Source organism: Pteropus vampyrus, unplaced genomic scaffold, assembly GCF_000151845.1.
Source record: "Pteropus vampyrus isolate Shadow unplaced genomic scaffold, Pvam_2.0 Scaffold151, whole genome shotgun sequence".
NCBI classification, from domain to species: domain Eukaryota; kingdom Metazoa; phylum Chordata; class Mammalia; order Chiroptera; family Pteropodidae; genus Pteropus; species Pteropus vampyrus.
The window spans coordinates 2,704,045-2,729,017 of NW_011888932.1; the positions used below are offsets into that span (position 1 = coordinate 2,704,045).

The 24,973-nt window shown below is 35.1% G+C and overlaps 1 protein-coding gene across 1 annotated transcript in view; it reads left to right on the forward strand.

Moving 5' to 3' along the window:
- Positions 1 to 24,973, forward strand: part of UBE2U (ubiquitin conjugating enzyme E2 U (putative)) — a 51,476-nt gene that overhangs the window by 18,943 nt on the left and 7,560 nt on the right. Inside the window, exons 6-9 of the mRNA XM_023536227.1 lie at positions 4,195 to 4,202; positions 4,731 to 4,771; positions 9,919 to 10,004; positions 21,995 to 22,070. Coding sequence (XP_023391995.1) covers positions 4,195 to 4,202; positions 4,731 to 4,771; positions 9,919 to 10,004; positions 21,995 to 22,070 — 211 coding nt within the window. The remainder of the gene's footprint in view (positions 1 to 4,194; positions 4,203 to 4,730; positions 4,772 to 9,918; positions 10,005 to 21,994; positions 22,071 to 24,973) is intronic.

The following is a 24,973-nucleotide window of genomic DNA, read 5'->3' on the forward strand; positions in this document are numbered from 1 at the left end:
AATTGAATTTTATTTTTTTAACTTAGAAAAGGAAGTGTAGATATCTTTTTCTGTTACAATACCTTTTAAAAATGTTTTCGGGAAGAATGTAGAAATTTATTAAATTCTTTCTAGACTATTGAATTAATATAGAATGTAACTATATGAACTTACCTATTCGTTTAATTTTAATTTTTTATTGTTGAAAAATAAAAGCCTGTTGTCAATATAATGAGAACAAACCATTTTAAATTGCAAAAATTCAAGCAATTTCAGAGAAGATAAGGTTGTAGAGGGAAATGGTGAGTGTTAAGGCTGAAACCATTGGATCTTTTGAGAGACAACCTGACAATATGACATAAATTCAGCCTTGAACACTTGGACAATGTCTAGGTCAATATTCTCATCTATGGTTCTGCAGCATTAATTTCTTAAGCATTTCCATTAGCCTTAATTTGACAGTCAATCCGCTGTAGAAAACAATCAATTAGTGTGGACATAATGCTTGCTTCAGCTCAGGTTTCCTTGACTGGCCCTGAAGGAGGAGTAAAATGAGGTAACTTAAGTGGCTTCTGTTTGTAAAAGTGTTGGAAAATTTCAGGAAGGTGAGCATGATCTAGTGAGCAGTCCACTACGTTGGGATTCAGTAGAGGATATTGCTGCCCCTTTAACTTGTTGATGTGGAGAGAAGCAACTGACTATCCTGGCGCAAAATAGACCTGCGATAAATAGCTGTTGAATGCATAAACACTATTTTATCACCTGTAAAACATGAATGTCCCTAGAATATCACAAAGTTTTTTCTATTTGTGATATAATTATTAACGGTACATAAAGATACAGTGCCAGCATTTACTAATAAGGCAGTAAGAGCAGACCAGAAGAACTTCTGTGATTCTAACTTCAGCAGGTACTCCAAACCAAACCTAGGATAAATGAAGCCAGAGTCAGGTCTGATTTGTAGTGTTCACCTAGTGCTAGCCTAAAATCTCTAGAGAAATCTCTGGAACTCGAAGCAATGTAGTCTAAATTTCAATGATACTCTGTACGCCTAGTATACAGCAGGCTGCAATTTATTATGTGGCTGTGACTTCTAATATTTTCCCCTAGAATATTTGTTATGGGATAAAGCTCAGTTATGTCTAGCTTTTAGTTTTTACATAGAGCATTGACAGTGAAGTCTTACAGAAATTATTCAAAGAAAGATATTGCTCTTTGTATTGTCAGACTAGCACCATATGCTAGAGCTTTACTTCATGAGCTGGAAGGGCTGCTCTGGTTTTAGAAGTAGATTCCAGAGGTATAGCCAAGCGATTGAAACCTGCTTCCAAAAGATATAACAAAACTTAGGCAAAGTCCAGTCAACTGGGCAGAAAGAATATAGTCAGGGGAATCCAGCTGATGTTCAGTAATTGAAAGTGATTTAAGCTTGTGCTTATCATCTGGGAAGTTTTCCCTTGATAAGATACAGGGCAGCCTCTGGGAGGGCATCTACTTATTCATTTATTTAAAATGCATTCACTGAGCATATGCTCTGTGCCAGGCACTGTGTTCTAGTGTTGGGGATACACACCTGAATAATATGTGATCTCAGTTGTTACTAGATTTATTCTCTAAAATTGGAAACTCTCCTCTGAATAGGAGACAGTACAAAGCACGTGCTTGACTATTGGTCCCACAGGACAACACAGGGAACATCTGCTACCAGGGGATGTAGTTGGACAACCACAGGGCAAATATCAGGATCATGGCTAAGGGGGAAATGTTAAAGTCATATGGAATCATATTTAAAGTGAGTCATATTCAGTAGAAATTTCTCCTGTAGCTTTTATTTTTTGTAGGCCTCTTTTAGAAGCCTTCACCTTTTTACCAAGTTATCTACCTCTGGTACCACCTTCGTTAAATGCAATCCAACATTACACTGGGCCATGCCTGTCAATTGTTGTATTACATTAATATCTAGAATATAATAAGTGCTATTATGGAGATAAGATCAATATGCTGGGGGAGAAATATGTTAGTAAAGCTTGGAGGTGGGGTGGGGCATATAAAGGCCAGCTTCCAGGAGGAGGCAATGCCTGAGTTGATTTCTAAAGGTAGAATAAGAATTCACCTACAAGCAAGAGGAGAAGGCATTTCAGGCAGAGGGAATAGCTCATTCAAAAGCATGGAGATTTTAAGAGGGCATATTTCCCACAGCCTGACCCAAAGGAAATATCTTGACATCCAGAATAAAAAGTGAAAATGAATCACATGGGTGGTAATCACGCAATAGAATATATAGATGTCAAATTACAATGTAAACCTGAAAATTATATAATTGTATTAACCAATGTTACCCCAATAAACTTAAAAAAAAGAAAAGAAAATGAATCATAAATGCCAGAGGCAATCAAAATGTTTTGGGAGCTGAGATGCAAAACCAAAGGGGTAAGGGAGAGGGGCTTGGCTGCTAGATAATCAGAAGAAAGGAGAGTGAGACATAGAAGGTCCAAATGTTAAATATTCCTGTGTGTGGGGTGGGGTAGGGGGTGGCTAAATAATTTAAAGGGGCAGGCAAAAGATAAAACTTGGGGGATCTAGACAGAAAAGAGCATAACATTTGCATTCCATATTAAAAGTCCTAAAACAAGTGCATGGCTTTGACACAGCAATTCCACCACTAGAAATTTATCTTTAAGGATGTAATCGAACAAGTGCATAAAGTTAGATTATAAGAATGTTGATCATAGACTTGCTTAAAATGAAAAATTGAAAACAGAAAGTTTAACAAAATGAATTGATTAAACACATTTTGGGTTAGCTGTATAATGTCCAAAATGTATGTAAATGTATGTTGTAGACATGATTCTGCAGACTTATTAACATTAAAAGTAGGTGAAAAGAGTGGGTTATAAAATAATATATATGGTATTCTCTTTCTTTCTCTCTGTCTCTCTCTGTCTCAGTCTCTGTCTCTCTCTCTCTCTCTCACACACACACACACACACACACACACACACACACACACGCTCACACTGAAAAGCAGTCTAGCAAGACAAGCAAAAGAATCCAATCCCATTTCCTTCATTTATTGTGAGCTATGAGTCTAAGGTATCTCTGTATGTTAATAACAGTAAAAGATTCCTAAGAGACTAAAATCTTTTAGAAGAGCACATTGGAGAAGGAAACTTCAGGTCAAGGCTCTGTCCCAGAACTTGAGAAGATGTTACATCTAGGGTACTGTGCCTGCAAGTGTTAGAAGTTCAGAATTAGGAGACCTGGAACAGCTGACAAAGTGATTAATTGGGATATGGCAGCAAGAGCACTGACCTTGTCCATCCCCCCAGATGAGGAATAGCCAGTAGAAATGATAGGATCTGTCTTAGGCAGAAGCAATGAGTGCATGAGCTTGACCTAAAAGGAATACCTCAAAATAGTGACACCAATATGTTGGCAGTGGCTATTTCTCACTCGGGTGGTCAGAACTAGGCATGGTGTTTGTTACTGAGTCTGTACAGAAGAAGAAAGGAAAACCCTGTTCTGGGAAGGAAACTTCGGCCCTTTAGTGCTTTGTCTGGGGCAGGGAATCTCTCATCTGACAGGCGACCAGTTGGCAACATGGAGATCCAGCACTGATGACAGGACCATAAAACTTTAGGTCTCGGAGGATAGCTATAACTTGACTCAGAAGTAACTGAAGAACCATGGTGAGATAAATGTGTAGATAGCATTATCTTGAAAATTCAAGGTTTGTGAAATTGAAAGAAAAAAAAGCATGAAAAATCGGGAGAGAGTGATAACTTACAGGACTGCTGAGATTCTAGGCAGAGGGAATCACTAGTGCACAGACAGTAAATTGCTTATGAACATGGTGTATTAGAGGATCTGAAAGGAAACCACTGTTTAATTGGAACGCAGCAAAGGGAAAGAGAAGAGGGTTAAGCCGAGAGGCCAGAGAAGTAGGCAAGGCCAGGTCACTTAGGTAAGAAATTTGGATTTTATTAGCCTTGCAGTGGAAATTGGGACACATTTGGATAGCTCTTAAGAAGGAGAAAGACACAATCAGATTTACATCTTTAAAAAAAACCGTTTTAACTGCCATGGGGAGATTGGATTGAAAGAATCTAAAGTAGAAGCAAGGAGAAAAATTATTAGGTTATTTCAGTAGACCAGGAGAGAGATGAAGGTGGTTTGGCTTAGAGTTGAGGGCATAGATGTGGAGAGGGAGAAAAGTAGATAATGTGGATGGATTTAAGGCTTGTTTTGATTATATGTAGGGTTTTAGAGAAAGTGGAATCAAGGATTATCACTAGATTTTGGGTTGAACTGGATGGGTACTGCTGTCATTTACTGAAATTGGGGAGACTGGGAGAGCACACACCCACCAATTCGTAAAACTAACCACCCCATTTGTTGGCAAGGATGCAAGTCACCTGAGCCCTCCCACGTTACTGTATACATTGTTGCACCATTTGACGTGCTCACAGCCAATTTGGAACACAGTTTGGTAGTTTTCATGATGTCAAACATTCACCTACCTTGAGATCCAGCAATTCCCCTCCTAAGTATTTACCTAAGAGAAATGAAAATATATGTTACAAAAAGGCTTGTACACAAATGTCCGTAGGAGCCTACTCATAATATCCCAAACTGCAAACAACTAAAATGACCATCAACAGTTGAATGTATAAATAAATCATGTTATATTCATAAATCGCATACTCCCAGCAATAGAAATGAAAGAACTGTTGAGATATGCAGCTGCATAGGATAGTAATGCAGACATGTCGAGTGGGGGAAAAAAATTTAAGTAATCAAAGGAGTACACATCATATGATTTAATTTATATGACATTCTAAGACAGGCAAATGAATCTATAGTGATAGAAATCAGGTCAGTGATTGCCCAAAGTGTTAAGAGAGATTGACAGGGAGGGGGCAGTAGGGAACTTTCTGGAGTAATGAATATAGTCTATATCTTGTTTGGGCATATGGTTATACAGATGTAGTCTTTTGTCAAAACTCATCAATCTGTACACTTAAAACCTGTGCATTTTATTGAATGAAAATTATACTTTGTTAATTTGTAAAATGTAGCCAAATATTTTATAACTCTTTTATAAATCTAAAGTTATTTCAAAATAAAAAAAAAAATTTGAAAGAAGATATTAAAACTTTTTTCAGCGAATAAATAAAATGGATATACTCCCAAACTTCCAAACTCTGATTCTAAAATCTGAGATTATTATTACAAGAAAGAAAAATGATAGGCCAATATTTCTCGTAAACACAGATGTATAAACCTAATCAAAATATTAGCAGTTGTATCCACTGATACATACAAAGGGATAATCCATCATGACTAAGTGGGCTTGAGTTCAAGAAAGCCAAGTTGGTGTAAAATTTGAAAATCAACCAGTGTAATTTACCAAGTTAACCAAATAAAGGGAAAAAACATAAAATTATCTCAATGAATCCTGAAAACATATTTGCTAAAATTAAACACCCATTCATAATAATAAGTCTCAGCGAACTAGAAATGGAAGAGAATTTCCTCATTCCAAACGTGAAATTTGAATGCTTTTTTTCCTGTGTCATACTAAACGTGAAATTTGAATGCTTTTTTTCCTGTGTTTAGGAACAAGGCAAGTATGTCTGTTATTACCATGTCTATTTAACATGGTACAGGAGGTCCTAACCAGTGCAATGAGGCAAGGGAAAAAAATAAAAGTATAAAGTTTGGAAAGAATGAAGCAAAGCATCTTTAGTCATGGACAACAGGATTACTTACATAGTAAAATTTGAATGAATATACAAAGATTGAAAATTAATAAGTGAATTTAGCAATGACCCTGGATACAAAATGAACATTAAAAAATCAACTATATTTTTATATACTAACACTCCACACACAGAAAGTGAAATTTAACAAATACCAGTAAAACAGCACCAAAGTTTAACAAAGATGAATAAGAAAGACATCCATACCGAAAACCACAAAATATATCTGGGTAAAAATTTTGAAGACCTAAAGAAATAGAGAAATATACAATGTTCGTGATGGGGAAAGGCTTAATGCCAATTCTTCCCAAATTAATCTACAGATTTAATTCAGTGTAATCAAAATCTCAGCAGTTTTTTTTTTTTCCTGAAAATTAACAAGGTAGTTCTAAAATGTATCTGGAAATGCAAAAGATTTAGAATAACAAGGCAATGCTGAAGAACAAAGAGGACACTCCTAGATATCAAGATGTACTAGAAAGCTAGAATAAGTTTCACTCTGATTGGATCTTTTTAGGTCAAGTTCCTATTTCTAAACTAGTTACCATTGTCACACAGCCCTAAACCCATCAGACCCTGACTTAGAGCCAGGAGTGGGATCGATCCCATCAGATGGAATGGCATATACATAATGGGAGAAGAACAGAAACAGGTGTTGGGGAGGTAACCACAATGTCCACTGTGACCCCCTGCATATACATAATATTTTTACTGGGCCAGAACTTTGATAAGTAAGAGTTTGACAGGCATAGAGGGCAGAGGTTTCTAGGTCGAATTGCTTTCACAGATACAGTAATGTAATATTATGGTATACTCAGGATCATCAGAAAGTTCCATGTGATAGAGCCTCTAGATGTGTGAATGAATGGTAGGAAAAAAGATTGGAAGTGGCCAGATGATGAGGAATCTGGAGATCTGTTCAAAAACGTTTAGACTTCATCCAATAGAATTACGTAACAAATGTGGTTTTCAAACAGACGCATAATAACCTGGAATAGAGAGAGACTGAGATAGAAAAACAATTAGGAAGCTGTTTAGAGTCTGCTGGAGAGAAATGATGAGGTGCTTACCTGAGTCATTTGAGACCAGCTGACACCGCGTGCTAAGAGGTGCTAACCCCTTACTTGCCTATTTCCATGGAAGATTTCATTGAAGGCTCACAAGAACCACTGGAGAAAGTTCTGTTTCTTAATTTTATAGATAAGGAAACAGGAGTGGAGGAGTTAGGGAATTTACTGAGAGTCACACAGCTAATAAGTCACGGTGCCAGAGTATTTTCACCCAGGCCAGGTGATTCCAGACCCTGTACTATTAATCATGATACTACATGACTAAATATTCAGAGACAAGTAGGGGTTTCATCATTAGGCTTTGGTTATGGCTGGGATGTCACTTCCATGAAATATCACTACCATGATTCTCTTCTTCCTTTAATTATACTTTTGTTTTCTTCACTGATTCCTCGTAACTATGAAATTGGTTTCTGCTCTTTCTTTTCTAAACACTTAATTACTCTTTTGGAGTTTGTTTTCCCTAATGGCATCATCTATCAACCTTTATGTTGATTTGACCCAAATCTCTTATTTCCAGTCTCAATTTCTCAATCGCACTCCTAAATGTCATTACCTAAAATCCATGTTTAAAATTAAACTCATATTTTACTTCAGTTTCTCTAGACGCTTTCTATTCATAACAAAACTAACTGGTCTTCTGGGCTTTAGGAGAATATTTGACCCTCAGATTCCTTCACCCTTCACACCCTATCAGGCAACCAGTCCAGTCACTTTTTTTTCCGTTGATTCATCTCCTCCCCTTCACGATCTTTGTTCCCACCCTTGTATTAGCTCTCCATGTCTCTTGCCTGAATTATTGCATTCGTTTCCTAACTTGTTCCCTTGCATTTAATCTCTCTGCATACAAATGCCAGAAAAAAACTCTTACTCACACACTTTCATAATTTGCTTGCCTTATCCACGAACTTCTGATTGCTCTCTATCACCTAATAAATCAAGATTACTAAGTCAACTCTAACCCATTTTCTGCCTAAATCTAAAGATCCAGCATTGCCCAGTTTCACGTATTTTATTAAATTCCAACTCCTCTGAAATTGGAGCTCTCCACTCTAGTCGATTATCTCGTTACTATCATCTCTTCCACCAACAGCCTCTGTATGTACACATACCCACACCATGCTCCTTCCCACGTGATCTATTGCTAATACTGCTCCCTGGCCTAAAATGCCTCTTTCCTTTATTCCAGGTCCATATCCCAAGTGACTCTTTCCCTAATGGCTCCAAAACAAAGTTATATCTCCCCTATTCTGACTTTTTTCTGCTTACTGCCTTTGCCAAAAAGTATCTGTCGTTATGGTCTCCAAATGTCTGTGTTAAATGATGTAACATTTTATGAGGTTAATATATAAATAAAGCTGTTCTATTTACTAGTTCAGGTATACATCTTATTTTCCCAACAGGATAGTGAGCTCTGATGTTTGATTTAAAATTATGTCTTCTACTTTTTCATATTCATAATGCCAGTAATAATACTCAATAAATTTCTGTTACTGGTTGAATCTATAAACACACATATTTTTATACTGTATGTATCCCTGTAAATTTAGTAATTTATCTGAATAAAAGTAAAATAGTTACTGTTCTCTCATTTTAAGGAGCTGCTTTCTTTACAGAATTGCAAATGCAAATATTCCCAAATGTTTAAGATATTCTGCTTTGTATATTCAAACTATACTAAAGTTATACCTTTTAGGGTAATATTTTTAATTATTCTGGGGAAAGAAAAGAAAGCCCCTGAAGGCTAACAGTTTGAAATTGAACAGGACACCATTGGGAAGGGAGAGGGTCATGGGTCATCGTCAAACAGACAAAAAACAATGGAGACGATTGTGCCTGAAGATGGTGTATTTTTTTTCACGAGACAGTGTGTTGACAGTTTCCTTCCTCTTGGGTCATTGTTGTCTGCTAAATGATCTGTGACAGCAAATTGATCACAAGCTTTTTCATGCAGGAGATATAATACAGCCTTTCATTTTGTTACCTCCATTGCCAATTGCTGAAACATTTCTTTGGGAAATTAATGTTAGTTTAGCATATCATTTAGTAGTATAAGGCACTGCATGTAGCTCTGGAAGCAATAATAGTAGTGATTAATTTATCTTCACCAAGTTTCAGATTTCTACTTAAGTATGATTGCAAAAGCAATAGAACATTTGAAAAATGTCAGTCTTAAAATGTCTGGAATTATTTAAATAAATGAATGCATTAACATATTTAGATATTGCCCCATTCATTTCAAAATTTAGTCAAATATTTAAGGTACATATAAAAATTAGTGCTAGGAGACTTATTCTAACTGAAAAGCTACTTCTTCCTCTAGAAAGCTAGGATCTTAGAATGGAAAACAGACACACAGTCTTTTACATTTGATATTTAAACATCTAAGCCAATCAACTGGTGATTTCACAAGTCTGAAAAATATTCCAAAGTAATATTTTGTTTGCAGAATGTTGACAATCTCTGCATTCAAAAAGTTTGTAGAAAAAAAATTGAAAAGGCAGTTACTTAAGAGAACTGTTTTACAGTTCCTGTTGAATACTTTACAGCAAACTTCGCTCTCCCATTAGGACACAGAAGTGTTAGCTCAGAGAAGGAAAACTACAGGCAGAAAGCGTAGAAACGAGTTCTTGTTTCCTCTTTAAAAATGGCCAGATTCTGTGTAAAAAATTAAACTAATCTCAATTCTGGTCTTTTGTTTCTCATAATAAAAAGGAAATAAAGGTGATTTTACTATAAGCTGATGTAGAATATAAGAAAATTGTTTATAGTAGAAAGAAAACATACAGGTATAAATCTTTTCTTGAAGTTCTTTTTTAATGTTAGCCATAAAAGGCAGATATCTTAAACCTATGTTTTTCTTTTTACAATACACACATGGGTGTACATTTACATTTATTATTGAAAAATGATCTGGACATACCTTCTTTTTTTGTGATGTGTATGTATTAGTGGAGGAATTAAAATGTTAGAGTTGTTAAAAACTGAAAATTTGTTTTATGTCTTGTGGAAAGATATTGTTATATGAAACAATTTGCTCTGGTAAAATAATTTTAAAAAGCAAACTTGCAAACTACTCATTGTCTGATTTTAATTTATATTTTCAGATCAATTAAAATTTCATTTGACGATTACTATAAGACATGGTCTGAAATAGCTACATCGAAACCTACAGAATATCACAGAAATTCAGGTAAGATGATCTAGCCTTATCCTGTGCCCTTTCAGTATTATTATAGTTTATGTATAATTAATCTCTTAATTATTCTCAGCTTGTCTTGCTTTCAAATACTAATTGACATATATTTGCAGTTTGAGGTTGATAAAGTTCCCTATTGTCTCTATATACTAATCATTCAACAACTACTAATTTAGCTCCTCTTTTGTGTAAAGCCCTGGATTGAAGTCTGATTTAAAGAAAGAAGGAAAGATAGGCAATTGGAGAAAGAAAAGATGAAGTTCCCAATCTGATGAGATTTACTTTACTCCCTTCACTTTGCTAAGAAGATTTCCTCTTGCTAAGAAGCCTTCATAGGCTAAAATCAATTATCTTCAGACCAGAGAAAGTATTGAGTAGAAAGACAGTAAACAAACATAAATGTAGGGCTTGCAATTATGTCAGTCTAAGGAAGAATCATCTGTTGCTATCATACATAGGAATTAAAAAGACAGGAGAGAGTTAGATATACTTTCTGGTCCCATTTAATCACATATTTAGAGTACTATTTCATTTGGATCAAAGCAGATTATCCAGTCTATACACACTTAGTGAAATATGACTTTGTTTCAGCTATCCTGCTGAAATGGTACATTCTGAAGTTACCAGTGACTTCCTAATTCCCAGATGCAGTGATTATTTTTTAGGCTTTGTCTTAACTTGCCCAGTCATCAGCTATGCTCTCCTTGTATTAGATGAGACTATACATCCATAGTTTTCCTCCTCCCTTCCTTAGTGCTCCACTGCCTCTTTCCTTAGCAAAAACTTCTTTATTCAGTATGCTCTACCCACTTTCTCTGAGAGACCTCATCCACCACCATGATTTTCATTAGCCTACCTTCCAGTAATTCCTAAAGCCTCATCTCTGGCCAGGCCTTCTCTTGAATTCTGCATGCATATTTACAACTGTGCATTGGACATCTCACATATATTACAGGTATCTCATGCTTAAGATGTCCCAAACTGAATTCATTATCTTGCCTTAAAACCTATCACCTTTATTAACTTTCTTGGTTAGCAGTAGATCACCATTGATGTACTTGCCTAAACCAGAATCACAGAAGTTTCCTAAACTTCTTTATCTCCCTCATTAAGCCTTGTTGATTTTATCTCCTACAACATCATGAATGTTTTTCCTCCACTCTACCCCATGACCACTGCCTTAATTGTGGTCTCATCAAATTTCTACTTATCATTATAATGGTCTCATAATTAGTTTCAATAGAACAAAATATCACGTGCAAAAGACGTTTCCAGTTTTAAGGCACAAATTACAGCATAAAGTAGTACTAAGTTTAACAAATATAAAAAATAAGTTCGATCAATAACTTCTAAGAAGTTACATGTCCGTTTAGGACGTTGGTTATTAATTATTTTGTGTTTGTATGACCTTCCTCACTCACTCATGGATTCATGGTTAAGAAAAATATCTTAAAGTACTTTAAAAAATACAGTCTTTAGCAACTCTATCAGTATAAAAAAATTTATTATTTTTGATACCAGAGTACATAAATATTTACTTCATTTCAAAGATTTGTGGTTGGATGCTGTCTAGTCAATTCAGCAAACACATCTTGAGTGCTTACCATGTGTGAGGCACTGAGAAGCTCAGATGGGCTCTGGGAGGCAATAATCTTTAACCAACATTGTGCAACTGGCACATTGTAATGAACGACTCGAGCATCTAACTCCCTTAATCAAAAACCAAACCGATTGTTATAAGATGGCACTTTATGGAATGACATGTAAATATATAGAGGCTCTTGGAGACACCAAACTGCTAGGAAAAAAAAAAAAAATAGAAGCACATTGCCAAAACGTAACAAAACTTGGAAATGATTGTCTTGCAATAAAGAACAATTAAAAATGAAAGAAAATAATGAGGCATCACTAACTGCAGTTTCTTCTTTAAGAGTTTGATACCAAATGTTTAATTTGGTTCTTGTTTCTACATCTGTCACTAGCTTAGTATGTAATTTATCCCTCTTTGTGAAAGCAATAGCTGGTAATGGTTACCTCTAGCCCAAAAGAATTTCTGAGACTTTGATTCTAGCCCTTGGCGCAATATTTCACAATCACCCTGCCTCTTCTTCGCCCAGGGATTTGTTATAAGAATGTTTCAAGAGCTTTCCTTCAATAATAACCAGCACTTAATTAAAAAAATAAATGTAAACCTTACATCTGCTGCTGGCCATTTTGTCTTTGGATAATTCAACTGGATGAGATCCAATACTATCTTTTTTAACAGCCTAATTTCCTGGCAATAATAAAGATGAAGCTTTTAGATTATAGAATGTTTCTTCAACTACTCAGAAGTAAAAGGAAAACTTCTAATAACTTTATTTTCTGCAGTTACAACCTTATCACTGGAAAGATTAAGCTCTTGTGCATATTGTTAAAAGCTTTTTATTTTATGAATAGTGATGAGTGGTTAAATTTTGATTTTGGATAACTGTTTTCTATATCTTTGTGCCTCAAATCTCTCTATAGTCATCTGTGCCATAATAATAGTACGTTTATTCTTGTATAATGGTTTACAGAGTAGACTCTGTATTATGTTTTTTAATCATCTCGAATTTATTTTTTTATTCATTTATCAACCAATACTTATTAAACACCTAATATATGTCATGCACAGTGGTTTATAAACCCTATGAGTTAGGCATTACTATTATTATTACTCTGTTTTACAAATGAGAAAACCAAGACCAAGGGAAGCTAAATAATTTATTTAAGGTCACGTATGTAAGAGGGAATAACATATATTGATAAAGAGTGTAAATTCTGGATCCAAATTGCCAGGGTTTAATCCTGACTCTGCCATTTACTAGCTGTGTGACCTTGGGTAAGTTTCTTAACCTCTCTGTGTCCTAGTTCTCTTATTTATAAAATCAGAATAATTACAGCACACGCATCATAGGTTGGATCACTTACAACAGTGCTTAACACATAGTGACTGCTCAATAAGTATGGCTATTATTAATTACTACAAGTAAACTGTGGTTCAAGGACTTGAACCAGATCCTCTGACTCCACATTTGTTGCTTTCTATCATACTGTACTGCCTTTATAATATGATATAAAATTGTTATTTCCTGATAGCCTGAGATTTAAATTCAAACTCTGAAGTATCTGCAGTACATTTTTCAATAATTATATTTTTTAGTTCATAATCATAGGCAATCATATGGGAAAATGTACTGATGATTCGCTATTCTCTGTCCATCACTATTGAATGGCAAATAAAAAGTTTGGCAGAGAACAAACCACTACATCTGGTTGTGGGCAACAGCACCTTAATGACAGAATATGATCCCCATAAGGAAATGTTTATGTTAAAGGAAAAGAATTCCTTCAGACCAGTGTACCCTGTAATATTGAGCAGAGGCTTCCTGATGTTTGCTGTCATCAAGACAGACCAAACAGCCTGAAGCATCCTGGGGATGCTTGCTTTCACCCTAGGAGACTTTCATTCTTTGAGTTTTTGAGCCAGCAATAAGGGCAAGTGTCTCCAAACTGTGTTTCGATGCAAGAGGCAGTATTGTCTAATTCTAATGCATGGTTCTCAGTCTTGACTGCTCATTAGAACCACCAGAGGAGCTTGTAAAAATTCCCATGTAAAGGGCACACCCTCAGACCAATTACATCAGGATCTGGGAGCAGGACCAGGCAGCAGTAGTTTTTAAAGCTCCCCAGGTGATTACAATGTACAACCAAGGGTTGGAAAGGCTCTAAGGGGAAGAGCATGATGTCAGAAGTTAGAGACTAGCCCTGTAATAGTTTGTGATTTAGGATAGTCATTTAACTCTTTGTATTTTGTTAAATTTCCATTTATTGAAAAAAACATTCCTTTCTATTTTAAGTTGTTCTATGGTTAGTATGAGATAATATGTGTGAAAATAAAACATGCAAGTTGATGCTATTATATTTCTTTGGACATGACAGTCCCAGCAGTGGGGAAAACATTTTAAGATCAATCTATACAGATGTTGGACAAGAGGTGTGCATATGGGGAAAAATAAACAAAACAAAACAAAACAAAAAAAACAGTGAAAGTGTTGGCTGGTAATCTGCAGAAGGAAGAGAAGGAAGAACTATATTGTGGCAATAGAGGATTTTCTACCAGACTGCAAAGCTGCCACAAAGGCAAGATATGATACTGATGGGGGAATTTCAACTTCAAGAACTTCTGACAAAATTTCACAGGTCCTTTTTTCTTGTTCGCTCTCTTGTGCTCTCACACACTCTCTCTTATTCTCTCTCTTTCTCCTGTTCTCATTCCTTTATTATTTCCCTCCAATCAACATTATTTATTGAGCATCTTCTTGCCTAGACAATGGGCTGTGTATTGAAGACAAAAAGGTAAGTATTATAATAAGCTTTTTGAGGAGTTTACAGTCAGGTGGTAAAACGGACAGGCAAGTGAAAAAGTTATAAGAGTAAAATAGAAAGCATTAAAATAAAAGTTTGTACAAATACTGTGGCATTTTTCCTCTCTGAGATAGTAGAGGGAGCAATAAAGAAAATGTCAATGATATAAAATTAATTGGAATGAATAGCCCCATAGAAAACATTACTCAACCTTTCTGTTTGTTCATCTTTCTGTTTGTTCTGTTTGTTCATGTAAAGTGGGTATTATAATGGTAACCACTGCATACATTCTTTACAGTGCCTATTATATAGTAATAACTCTATTAACATTAGTTATTGTAATCTAAAGAAAACAATAAGATCTCACTAAGAACTTTGGGGAGCTCACATTACCCTCCTTAACGGAAAAGAGGAGTATATATCCAGATATAAATGAAGAGTATTATTAAAGCCTATAAGAATGTGTATGTATGTGTGCTTGGGCATGTTCGAAGTAAGAAAAAAAATTAAAGAATAGATAGGAACATTGCTGGTGAAAATCATGTAATATTAATAGAAGAAAACTATTCACTTTAAATGTTTTTTCTATCGACGACAAATTTCATCAAGCAAGAAGAGATTAATTGATCATTGTTAAGAAGGAAGTTCTAGATGAGTGCAAGACTGGTGGAGAGCATCTAGTTGGTTAAACAATTCAAGACTGTACACCTAGGACAATTATAAGAAACAGGGAGATGATAGATGATTGATAGATGGTAGCTAGCTAGCTAGATAGAGTATATATTTGTATACGATCTGACTTAATAGTATTTCATGTACAAACTACCAGTGCCTTAAGCATAATAGATTTTATGTGAATTTGATTGAAGGCATAAGGCTTACAATTAACCACAAACATATGAGCCAGTGGTGTAATGGAATTTCCAGAACATACTAAGGCAGATCAGAGCTGAGTTGATAGAAAGGTAGCACACAGATCGAGGAAGGTAGTAACTAATTTGCATCTTTATTATTCAGACGAAACCAACATCCTGAGCCAGTTCTGGGTGTAGACTTTAATAGGAACATCAATAAATTTCTTTGCCAGGATGGTGAAGTTGGTTGGGTCTCTAGGAAATCATGTCTTAAGAAACAGTTGAAAGAACTAAGGCCACCCTGGGAGCTATCTTCAAATATTAGAAGGGCTCTCTCCCATGGGAGAGGGAAGAACTTTACTCATTATTGCCCCAGAGGTCAGAACTAGGACCATTGGAAACTCAGCACTCAGATTAAGGAAGGACGTTGTGACCTTACTGTCTGTCAATGGGACAGGCTGTCTCCCAACAACAAAGAGGAGTGTTTTTTGTTGTTGGCAAAGGATTCATTTAGAGCCTGGATGATCATCTATTGCAAATTCTTACTTTGTGGAAGATCAAGATCTGTAATGTTACTTCTAACTCCAAGATTTTATTTTTCCACTTGAAGTGCTTGGTTAGAATATTGTGGTCTCTGTAGTTTCTACATGAGTTATTTTAATACCTTCTTCATTGCTACATAAGATATATACACAAATGTCATTATAATGAAAAGTTTCGAAGTCACAATCTACTTTTTTCAAACAATATCCAGTATTACCAAGTTCAAATAAAAAGAAAAAATTTGGAATTGTCTGAGCATTGAAATATCTATTGAAGTATATAGTGTGTCATTGCCACATATCAACTTAACAAGAAGTGAATTATTTCAAGCTTTGCACTATTATTAAAGAATACGTGCATAGCTCCTTTTTTTAAAACTTAAATTCAAGGGTTAAAAAACCAAAATTCAATGGAAAAGAATATAAAGGGAAAAAAAAGGAACCGAAAAAATCCAAAAAAAGGCAATTAAAAGAAAGAATTTTAAGTATCTAGAATATATTATCCTATTAACTTGAAATAGCTACTGTTTCACTTTCTGCTGTCTAACTGAACCATCCGGAGGAACCCTTTGGAAATAACAGCTTATTCCATTATTAAAACATAGCAACAAGATTTATAATTTTTTCCTTTCATATGAATCCAAGTGGGAGATATCTTTGCTACCTACTGGTTGCCAAAAATGGAGATAGGGCATGAACCTCCATGAAGGAATCACTGTCTCCATTAATACTCACTCCCATTTCTATTATCCTTGTTAACACATGACTTAGAAATAGAAAAACAAAACAAAACAAAATAAAAATCCTAGTTTTATAGTACCAGTCAACTTTTCATTCTTCTCTTAGTTCCAAATATCTTTTCCTCTTCCAGATTTCTCACTCAGAAACTATATTACATCTAATGAGGAATTGTGTAGTAAAATACAAAAAGAAATTATTACAATATCTTTAGAAATCATTGATTCTTAGAGCAATGATTAAGGAAGGGATCTTAATCTCCGCCTAGACTCTGGACTCCTAGAGGCGTCTTCTGCTTTATCATGCTGGAGCAAAAAGGTTCCATGTCAGTTCTGCAGTGTTGGCTAGGTTGTAGTAGTCATTTAATCTCATGTGCTTATTTCAAAGTACTCAGTGAATGTGCTGTCACAAAGCTAGGGGAATGAAAGATCTTATTTTTTGCATTTATCTTGTTTACCTCATTTTTTAGCTCTTTGGCTTGTTAGCAATGTGACCTCTTTTCTGGATGGAAATATAGGCTTAGTAAAAATAATGTGCTGTGTTTTGAATTTGTGTAGAAATAGAGGTTCTTAAAATATACTTTCCTACCCTTTACCATCACAGTTCAAACTGAGTTTTTCAGTTAGATATTCTTTTTTTCGGTTGAACCCTGCAACAACTTTTCTTCAGGCTAAAGTGGAAAAAAGTATTTGTGTTAGATACTTTTCTGCTTTCAGAATAAATTATAGGCAGTAGAAAAGTTTTTATTAAGCAGAATTTGAAGGAGTACAAGCATGTTTTTTCTTGAAGCCATATTTTAAGTTTCATTTAGAATTAAAGAAACCTACTTAGAACATAAGGTTAATTTTGCTTTAACATAACTTCCTCTTTTATTTTCTTTAACAGAAGTACTTTGTTTTATTTGTTTGATCATTGATTCATTATGTAATGCCAGCATCCCACAGAACTCCAAAATTTAAAAAAAGTAGGACCATGTCATTTTCAACTTATATATCCACTTCTAGATATGGATGAAATAATTGTGAACTGTGGGTGCTAGAACGTTTTTCCAAATACATTATTTTGAAGTTACAGGTCAAATTATCATGTACATAAATGACTCTGTCAGAATAAAACTCTCACACCTTATGCCATCTGGTGGTTGATGAGAATATATTTAGATCAGATAATATTTGCTTCTTTTAAAATTTGGAGTTGATTAGTAAAAAAACCCACCACGTAAATAAAGTTTTAAAAAGATACTGCCCTTTTCTCTATAATTGTACCATGGTGTAAATATTTGAGTATGCAAAAATCTAAAGTATGGTGGAATCAACTTCTTTTCAGGTAATTATTAAAAGTCTCATAGTCATCAAAATACATAAAGTATAATAAAGTGGTCAATTCATAGAGATTTAAGTAGAAAATGTTTGGGGATCTATACAAGTGAGTAATTTGTCTATATGTGTATGCAATATAATAATACCATTATGCATCTCTTTTTATTTTTGAAAATGCTTTTCTTTCGCTGAAATTTCTTATTAAAAAACCAAACACAACAGAAAATGCAAATTGAGAATCTTCATCTGCATAGCATTAAGGGAAAAGAGAGACCTATTTTTCCCGCCTCATATCCCTCCTCCTACTGTCCTCCTATCCCCTCATCAATCAAGACCCGATTCTTAAGCCACACTAAATTCCCTTTTCTATTATTTGGGGACATAGGATCTTTTCACCACTTTGTGACTTCTGCCTGGGATATCTTTCCCAGTAGGGTCTTTGCTGGTGGTCTAGAGTTAGAGTTTGGTCCGAGTTAAAATGTGGAATGTGGAGTGTTTAAGTTCAGGGGCCCTGGAGCCAGATTGTCTGTATTTGAATCCTGGCTCTGCCAACTACTCACTCTGTGACCTTGGACAAGTTATCTGACTTCTTTATGCCTCAGTTTCCTTCTCTGTTAAATGGCAATGATAACTGTACTTACCTCTCAAGGAGTTTGTGAGGATTAAATAAATGAATACTTGTAAAACACTTCAAACTATCTCTGGAACATAACAAATACTCATAAGGTTTGCTATTATTCATGCTTTTCCTACTGCAGCCCTGGTTCAAGTTTCAGATGGAAAAATCTTTCTTTGGAAGTAGCATGGGGAAAAAGCATGGGCTCTAGAATCAGGCCGATCTTGGAGAAATTCTTACCCACACTGAGCTTGTTTTCTTATCTGTTAAATGTAGATAACATTACCTATCTTGCAAAGTTGTTTTGCATTTGATCTCTTGAATGAGATCATGTATGTATGTATGTATGTATGTATGTATGTATGTATGTATGTATATAGTGTTGACATATGGACATTCAATTAATATTGCTTCCTGAGGAGAGGGGAAGATAAAAGTCCATGCCTACCAACTTTTTAGAGAATAAAAAGTCTCCATCAGAAACATGTAAAAATTGTAAAAATTTTCTCAGGTGAAAAAACAAAAGACAACACATACCATGACTGCATTTATTTTAGTCCAATTATATGCATGGTTCTTTTTCCTTCTCCACTCCACCTCTACCATCTCTTCTGCCTGGAAAAGTGTTTCACAAGAATGGTGTGAAGCTCCAGCTCCAATGTTTGTTTGTGGAAGGGCCCTGGCATGCTCAGCCTTCCATGTCTCCCTCCATAGAACTCTGTCCCTTGCTCCTTCAGCCCCTATTGTATGGGACTTCATCTGTTCCTAAAGAGTGACCGAGGAAGGCCCATTCTTGGAGCTCTGAACTCTCTGACATTAGCATGGTACCTGGTAACTAGTAGGCACTCAGTTAGTGTCTGCTGAATGATGCCCACTTACCCTATTTCCGCCCTTAATAGGATTAAATGTGAAGACGGTTAGTTTTAAAATAAAATAAAATGTAGCTTCTGACTTCTATTAAGGCTCACGCTAATGCAGAGATTATGATTCTATCTTAGGAAGTCTAAGTGTGTCATCATAGAACAGTGATTGAAAACTGGAAATATAAATGACTGTCATGAATATTTTATGTGAATTATTAAGTTCCACACAAGTTTTTAGTTAGTATTAATAGGAACCCATTGTCATTATAAGCAGCTTATAAATATTTATGATTGATTATTTGGTTTGGTGTTCATTTCTAAGGCTTTTTTTTTTTTTTTTTTTTTTTTTTATTGTCTTGTCTATCTTTTGGCTATTCATGTAAATGTTTTATTCTAAACAACACGTGGGGAAAACATATGAATCTAGACTCTAATCAGTAGATCATATATATTTTCTCTAGAGAAAGATACAAAATAAAAAGCAGTGCAAGCTGTTCTTTTGAATATTCTTATGCACATGTAAAACTATTTTTATACCATACTCTATACCTAATGATTGCTTATATGGTAGTAGTCTAAGCTTTGTCAGCCGGAAAGTTATCTAAATAAAAGTTATCAGTTCTGGAGACGTTTTACATTCTATGTAGCTTTAGAAAAGAGTATTGCTCTTGTTTATGCATAGGAAGTACAGCGGGAACAGGAACTAACACGGCAAAGCGCCTGCTCTGTGCCAGGCATTCTCCCTTTATTTCCTAATGTAACACTGGCTGGCCGCCCTGGAATTGACAGTTATACTTCTAAGTGTACTCATATATTTCTAAGTGTAACACACAATAACATCCATCTGTCTTCTTCAAAGCCACAACAAATCAACCCACACTCCAAGTCGAATCATTTTTCTTATTATACAGACGCAGCTTCAAGACAAGGTTCCTAGCCTCTTCCTTCAACTAAGTTGTCACCCCTAAGTTTCCCTACAGAAGTAGAGGTAGCTATTATATGCAGTTTACAAATGAGAGAAACATGAAGCACAAGGAGATTAAAGAGAATAACTTGCCTGAAGTTACTGATAAACATATGTTGTCTTTGAAAACTAAAACTAAATTATTTCCTATCAGCCTATTAATATGTACTGATTTAAAAGCCTAAAATTTTCAAGTAAGTGTAAAAACATTACCTTCCCAATTACAAACACAAATCAAATCTACCTTCTGTTGAAAAGTTCTGTGGTTTTTCCTGTAGTGTCTGATTCCGAGAGTGTTTTTACTCACATATATATGTGATCTTCCTTTAGCATAACGATGTTTGGTTCCCTTTTCTCCAGTTATATAGAAAATGTTTATGCTGCGTACATTAATTTAATGTACGTTTGTGCTATCCTTTCAGAGTTCCTGAAGTTAAACATTTTATAGGTTGACATTGTTATATATTTAATGCATTTTTAAGAAGGAATGCTAGCTTTTTTATTCCCCAAAGATTAAACCTTGAATGCCATCTTGTGGTTAAAGAGAGAATTAGCATAAAAAATAATGTCTGCCAAGCAACTACTTAGTCTCTGCTTAGTTGATTTGAGAGATAGGGAGCTCGGGACTTCAAGGAGCATTCAAATATCTCTAATCTTCCTTATTTTTAACTTAAATCGAACATCTTATGATATTCGACCATTCCAGATTTCTTTCATTCATTTTACAGATTTTTATTGAACACATACTCTATGCTTTTACATTTGTCTGCAAAAGCTTTCTTTCAGAAAATAAGCAATTATCTTCATTCTATAAATAAGATATACAGAAATGTTTCATTCGGTTTCTCCCCTAAGGTTACACACTCAGTAAGTGACAGAGCTGAAATTCAAATCCAGGGCTGCCAGATGCTACAACCCGTGCATCTTTCTATTAGATCAAGCAGCAACTCAGACACTGAAAACCTTTGAACATGGGTAGAAGGCATGATTCAGGGGATGCTGTTATGGAAGAAAGTATCGCTACTTGCCCTTGGAAGTAACACAAATAAGCCTTTTCTGTTTTGTGGGATTACCCTTTAAGTCTCAGAAAATAGCTGTTATATCTTTCCCTCAACTCCCCTTAAGTTTTCTCTTTTTCAGAATAAACATACTAAAAAGGGGTTCCCATACCCAGTTCCAGCATGTGCATGGAGGTTTCCCCACACCAGAAGCAATTCTTGGATGCCAGCAGGGTGTCTGAAAAGTCAGTTCAATTCTGGCACTATCTACCCAGATATAGAATCAGATTCCACAGATAAAGGGCTCAGTCCCACAAGACTTCCCTCCGCTTCAGACTCCAGTCAGAAGCCCAGGTTGCTACCTGCACTTCCTACTGACCAGCTATGTTAGAAGTTCCCACGACACCCTCCTCAGGTTTAATTAATTTGCTAGAATGGCTCATGGAATTTAAGAAAACTTATTTCCTCACTAAATTACAGATTTATTATAAAAGGTAGTAAAGGATATGAATCAACAGCCAAATGAAGAGATACATAGGGAGAGGTCCTGAATGAAGGCGCTTCTGTCCTGGTGGAGCTTGGGACCTGGCATAGTGGCACAGCACTTGGAAGCATTATGGTTCCCTAGTATGGAAGCTCTCTGAAAATAAGGTCCCATGAGTTGTCCTTATCTGGGCTTTTATGGGGACTTTATTATCTAGCCATGACTAAGTCATTGACCTTTGGCGATGGATTAGACCTGAAGCGCCTCTTCCCTCCCCTCCTCAGTAATCAAGGGTGAGACTGAAAGTTCCAGTTCTCTAACCACAAGCTTGGCTCCTACTGGTAACCAACTCCTACCCTTGGGTGGGGTCCAAAAGTCACCTCATTAACCTTATAACAAGAGATACCATTGTTGCTCTCTTAGGAAGTTCTAAGGGGTTTGGGAGCTCGGTGCCAGAAATGGTAACAAAGACCAAATACATATTTCTTATTATAAATCACAATATTACACACATCCAGTTCTTTCAACTGTTTTGTTTTTGTAAATGATTTCCATTCTCTTTATTGTTCCCCTCTTACAGTTGTAATTCATTTTATCATTTTCTCTCTCAGAATGTAGCCCCAAAACTTTACCATAGATTTCTGGTTGTAGCACAGAATCTGGTGGAGGTTCCTGTATTATAAACACCACGCCTGAAGGCTGCTTCCCCCTTCATCTGTCTTCAAAAAGAGAGTTTGTGATACAAGTCAAAAACATATTGGGCTTTTTTTTTTTTCCTAAGAAAATTGTTCCTTTGATACTGCTCCCACATAGAACACTCTTTTGAGGAATCTCTGTCTCTTTCTCCTCCTTTCCCCATCCCCCTTGCCCTCCCCTCAACCGCTTACCCCATTCCCCCTCTCCCTAGCCACAGAAGTATGATACATGGATTGGCTTCCGCCTAGGTCCGAGCAGGGTGAGAGTGAGGAGGACTGTGGTTTCCCAGAGGCATATTAGATTTTGTTCTCCTTGAAAGTAGAAACCAGAAGGAAGCCAAGAAGTTCCCATAGAACATGTACAAAAGTTGTGTTACTGGATATAAGGATACAATAAGTTTTATAACTCTCATTATGTACATAAAGCTACTTTTCAAAAACATGTAGCAGTTTACAATGCTACCAAAATGACCGAGAATTTAAAATGAACAAGCATTCAGGTTTTTGTTTTTCTTTTTAACTTAATAATTATTAAGTTAATAATTATTTTATAGTCATTTAATTTGCATATCTTTAGTGTCACAAAACATTTTTGTTTTATGATTTATGTTTTCAATTATAAAGGCAAATGGTTGGATAAAAAGGAAATATTAATCTTATATAGTTTTTTTTAAAAACAAAGATTTATTAGTAGGAGAAAAAAGATATGAACAAAGTTATATTATTTTTCTAACATCATGTTTTTCTTGAAGAAAATAAAATTCTAATGTTTTTGTTCTTGATATGTTGTTTTTGTTTTTGTTTTGTTTTGTCAGAAAAGGTTCTCAGAGGGCCAGAAATAGTTGGATTCATGCTAGTTAGAGTGGCTAGACCTCTTAATTCAAGAGATACTGGGTAGGAATTTTTAAAAGATCATGCGTTAGTTGTGGGGCCCCCAAATAAAAGCTGTTCTAGACCTGTAAAAAAGCTCAGACATAAGCTTCAATATTACCCAACTGATTTGCATAATACCAAGCTGCATCTTGTTCAGCAGGATAAGAACTGGAACAATGGGCAACCATATTTCAAAAAACATAGCACAATTCAGCATCCAACAAAATAAAATTTACAATGAATTCTAAGAAACAGAAATATGAAGAAACCATACCAGGGTGAATTATGATGTGCCATAATAAAATTGCTGAAACTCAATGTTAAAGAGAAAAATCTTCAAAGCAGCAAAGGAAATAAAGAAAACACACACATTGCATGTAGAGGAACAAAGATGAGAATAACTAATAACTTCATGTCAGAAAGCTTGCAAGCCAAAAGATAATGGATGACAGTTTTAAAGTGCTTGAAAGAAAGAAATTGTTAACCTAGATTTTTATACCCAGTGAAAATCTCTCTCTAAAATGAAGGTAAAATACTTTTTCAGACCAATAAATTCAACCACATAGATAAAATGAAGCTTTCACACAGAGACTACTCCAAGCCCAGTGGCTTCACTGGAGAATTTTTTCCAGACAGTCAAGGAACACATAATACCAGTATATGCAAACTCTTTCAGAAAATAGAATAGAAAGGAACACTTTCCAATACATGTTATTAAGTCAGCATTACCTCAATAACAAAACCAAAGACAGTACAAGGAAGAAAAAAAAACTGCAGATCAACACATCTATACATGAAGATGGAAAAATTTTTAGCAAATTGAATCCAAATATATATATGACATTGTTTAAACATTTTAAACATTGATTTTTTTAATGTTAAATCAAGATTACATTCCTAATATAAACCTCACTTGATCACAATTAATTATAATAAATAATTATGATTATTATACATGATTAAATGGAGTCTATACCAGAGATGTAACCTTGGCTTAACATTTGGAAAGCTCAAAAAAATAGAATAAGAAGAATCATGTGATCATCTCAATTGGTGAAGAATATTTCAACACCAATTCCTGATTTTTTTAAAAAATCAAAAAATTAAGAATAGGAAAGAACTTTCTCAACCTAATAAAGCACATCTATGAAAAAACTACAGCCAACGTTATGAAATAATACAACACTGAATGTTTTGCCCCTAATATCAGGAGCAAGACAAAGATGTTTGTTTGCTCTCAGCACTTCCATGCAACATTTTATTTTTAAACAATTTACTTTTTAAAGTATTTTATTAAGGTTTTAGTTTTATCATAGTACATATCACTGCTGATTTGTGTTTATCTTGATTTTCATATTTGGTCATCTTTGTCTCTTCTCCATGGGGTCAGGGACCTTGTCTGTCTTTTTCTTCTAGACACAATGCCTGGCACAAGGTAGGTTCTCAATGGCCATTTTTCAAATGAATGAACTTTTCAGTAGTAGTGTGTAACAGGGGACACTTGCGAGGCAAAAGGATTTTTATGCCACTTAATTTTCCTCAATAAACTATTTTCGCCAAAAGTTCTCTTATCATAATACACCCCAAAATTTAATCACTCCCAAATAAATTCTTTCTAAATTTTTACT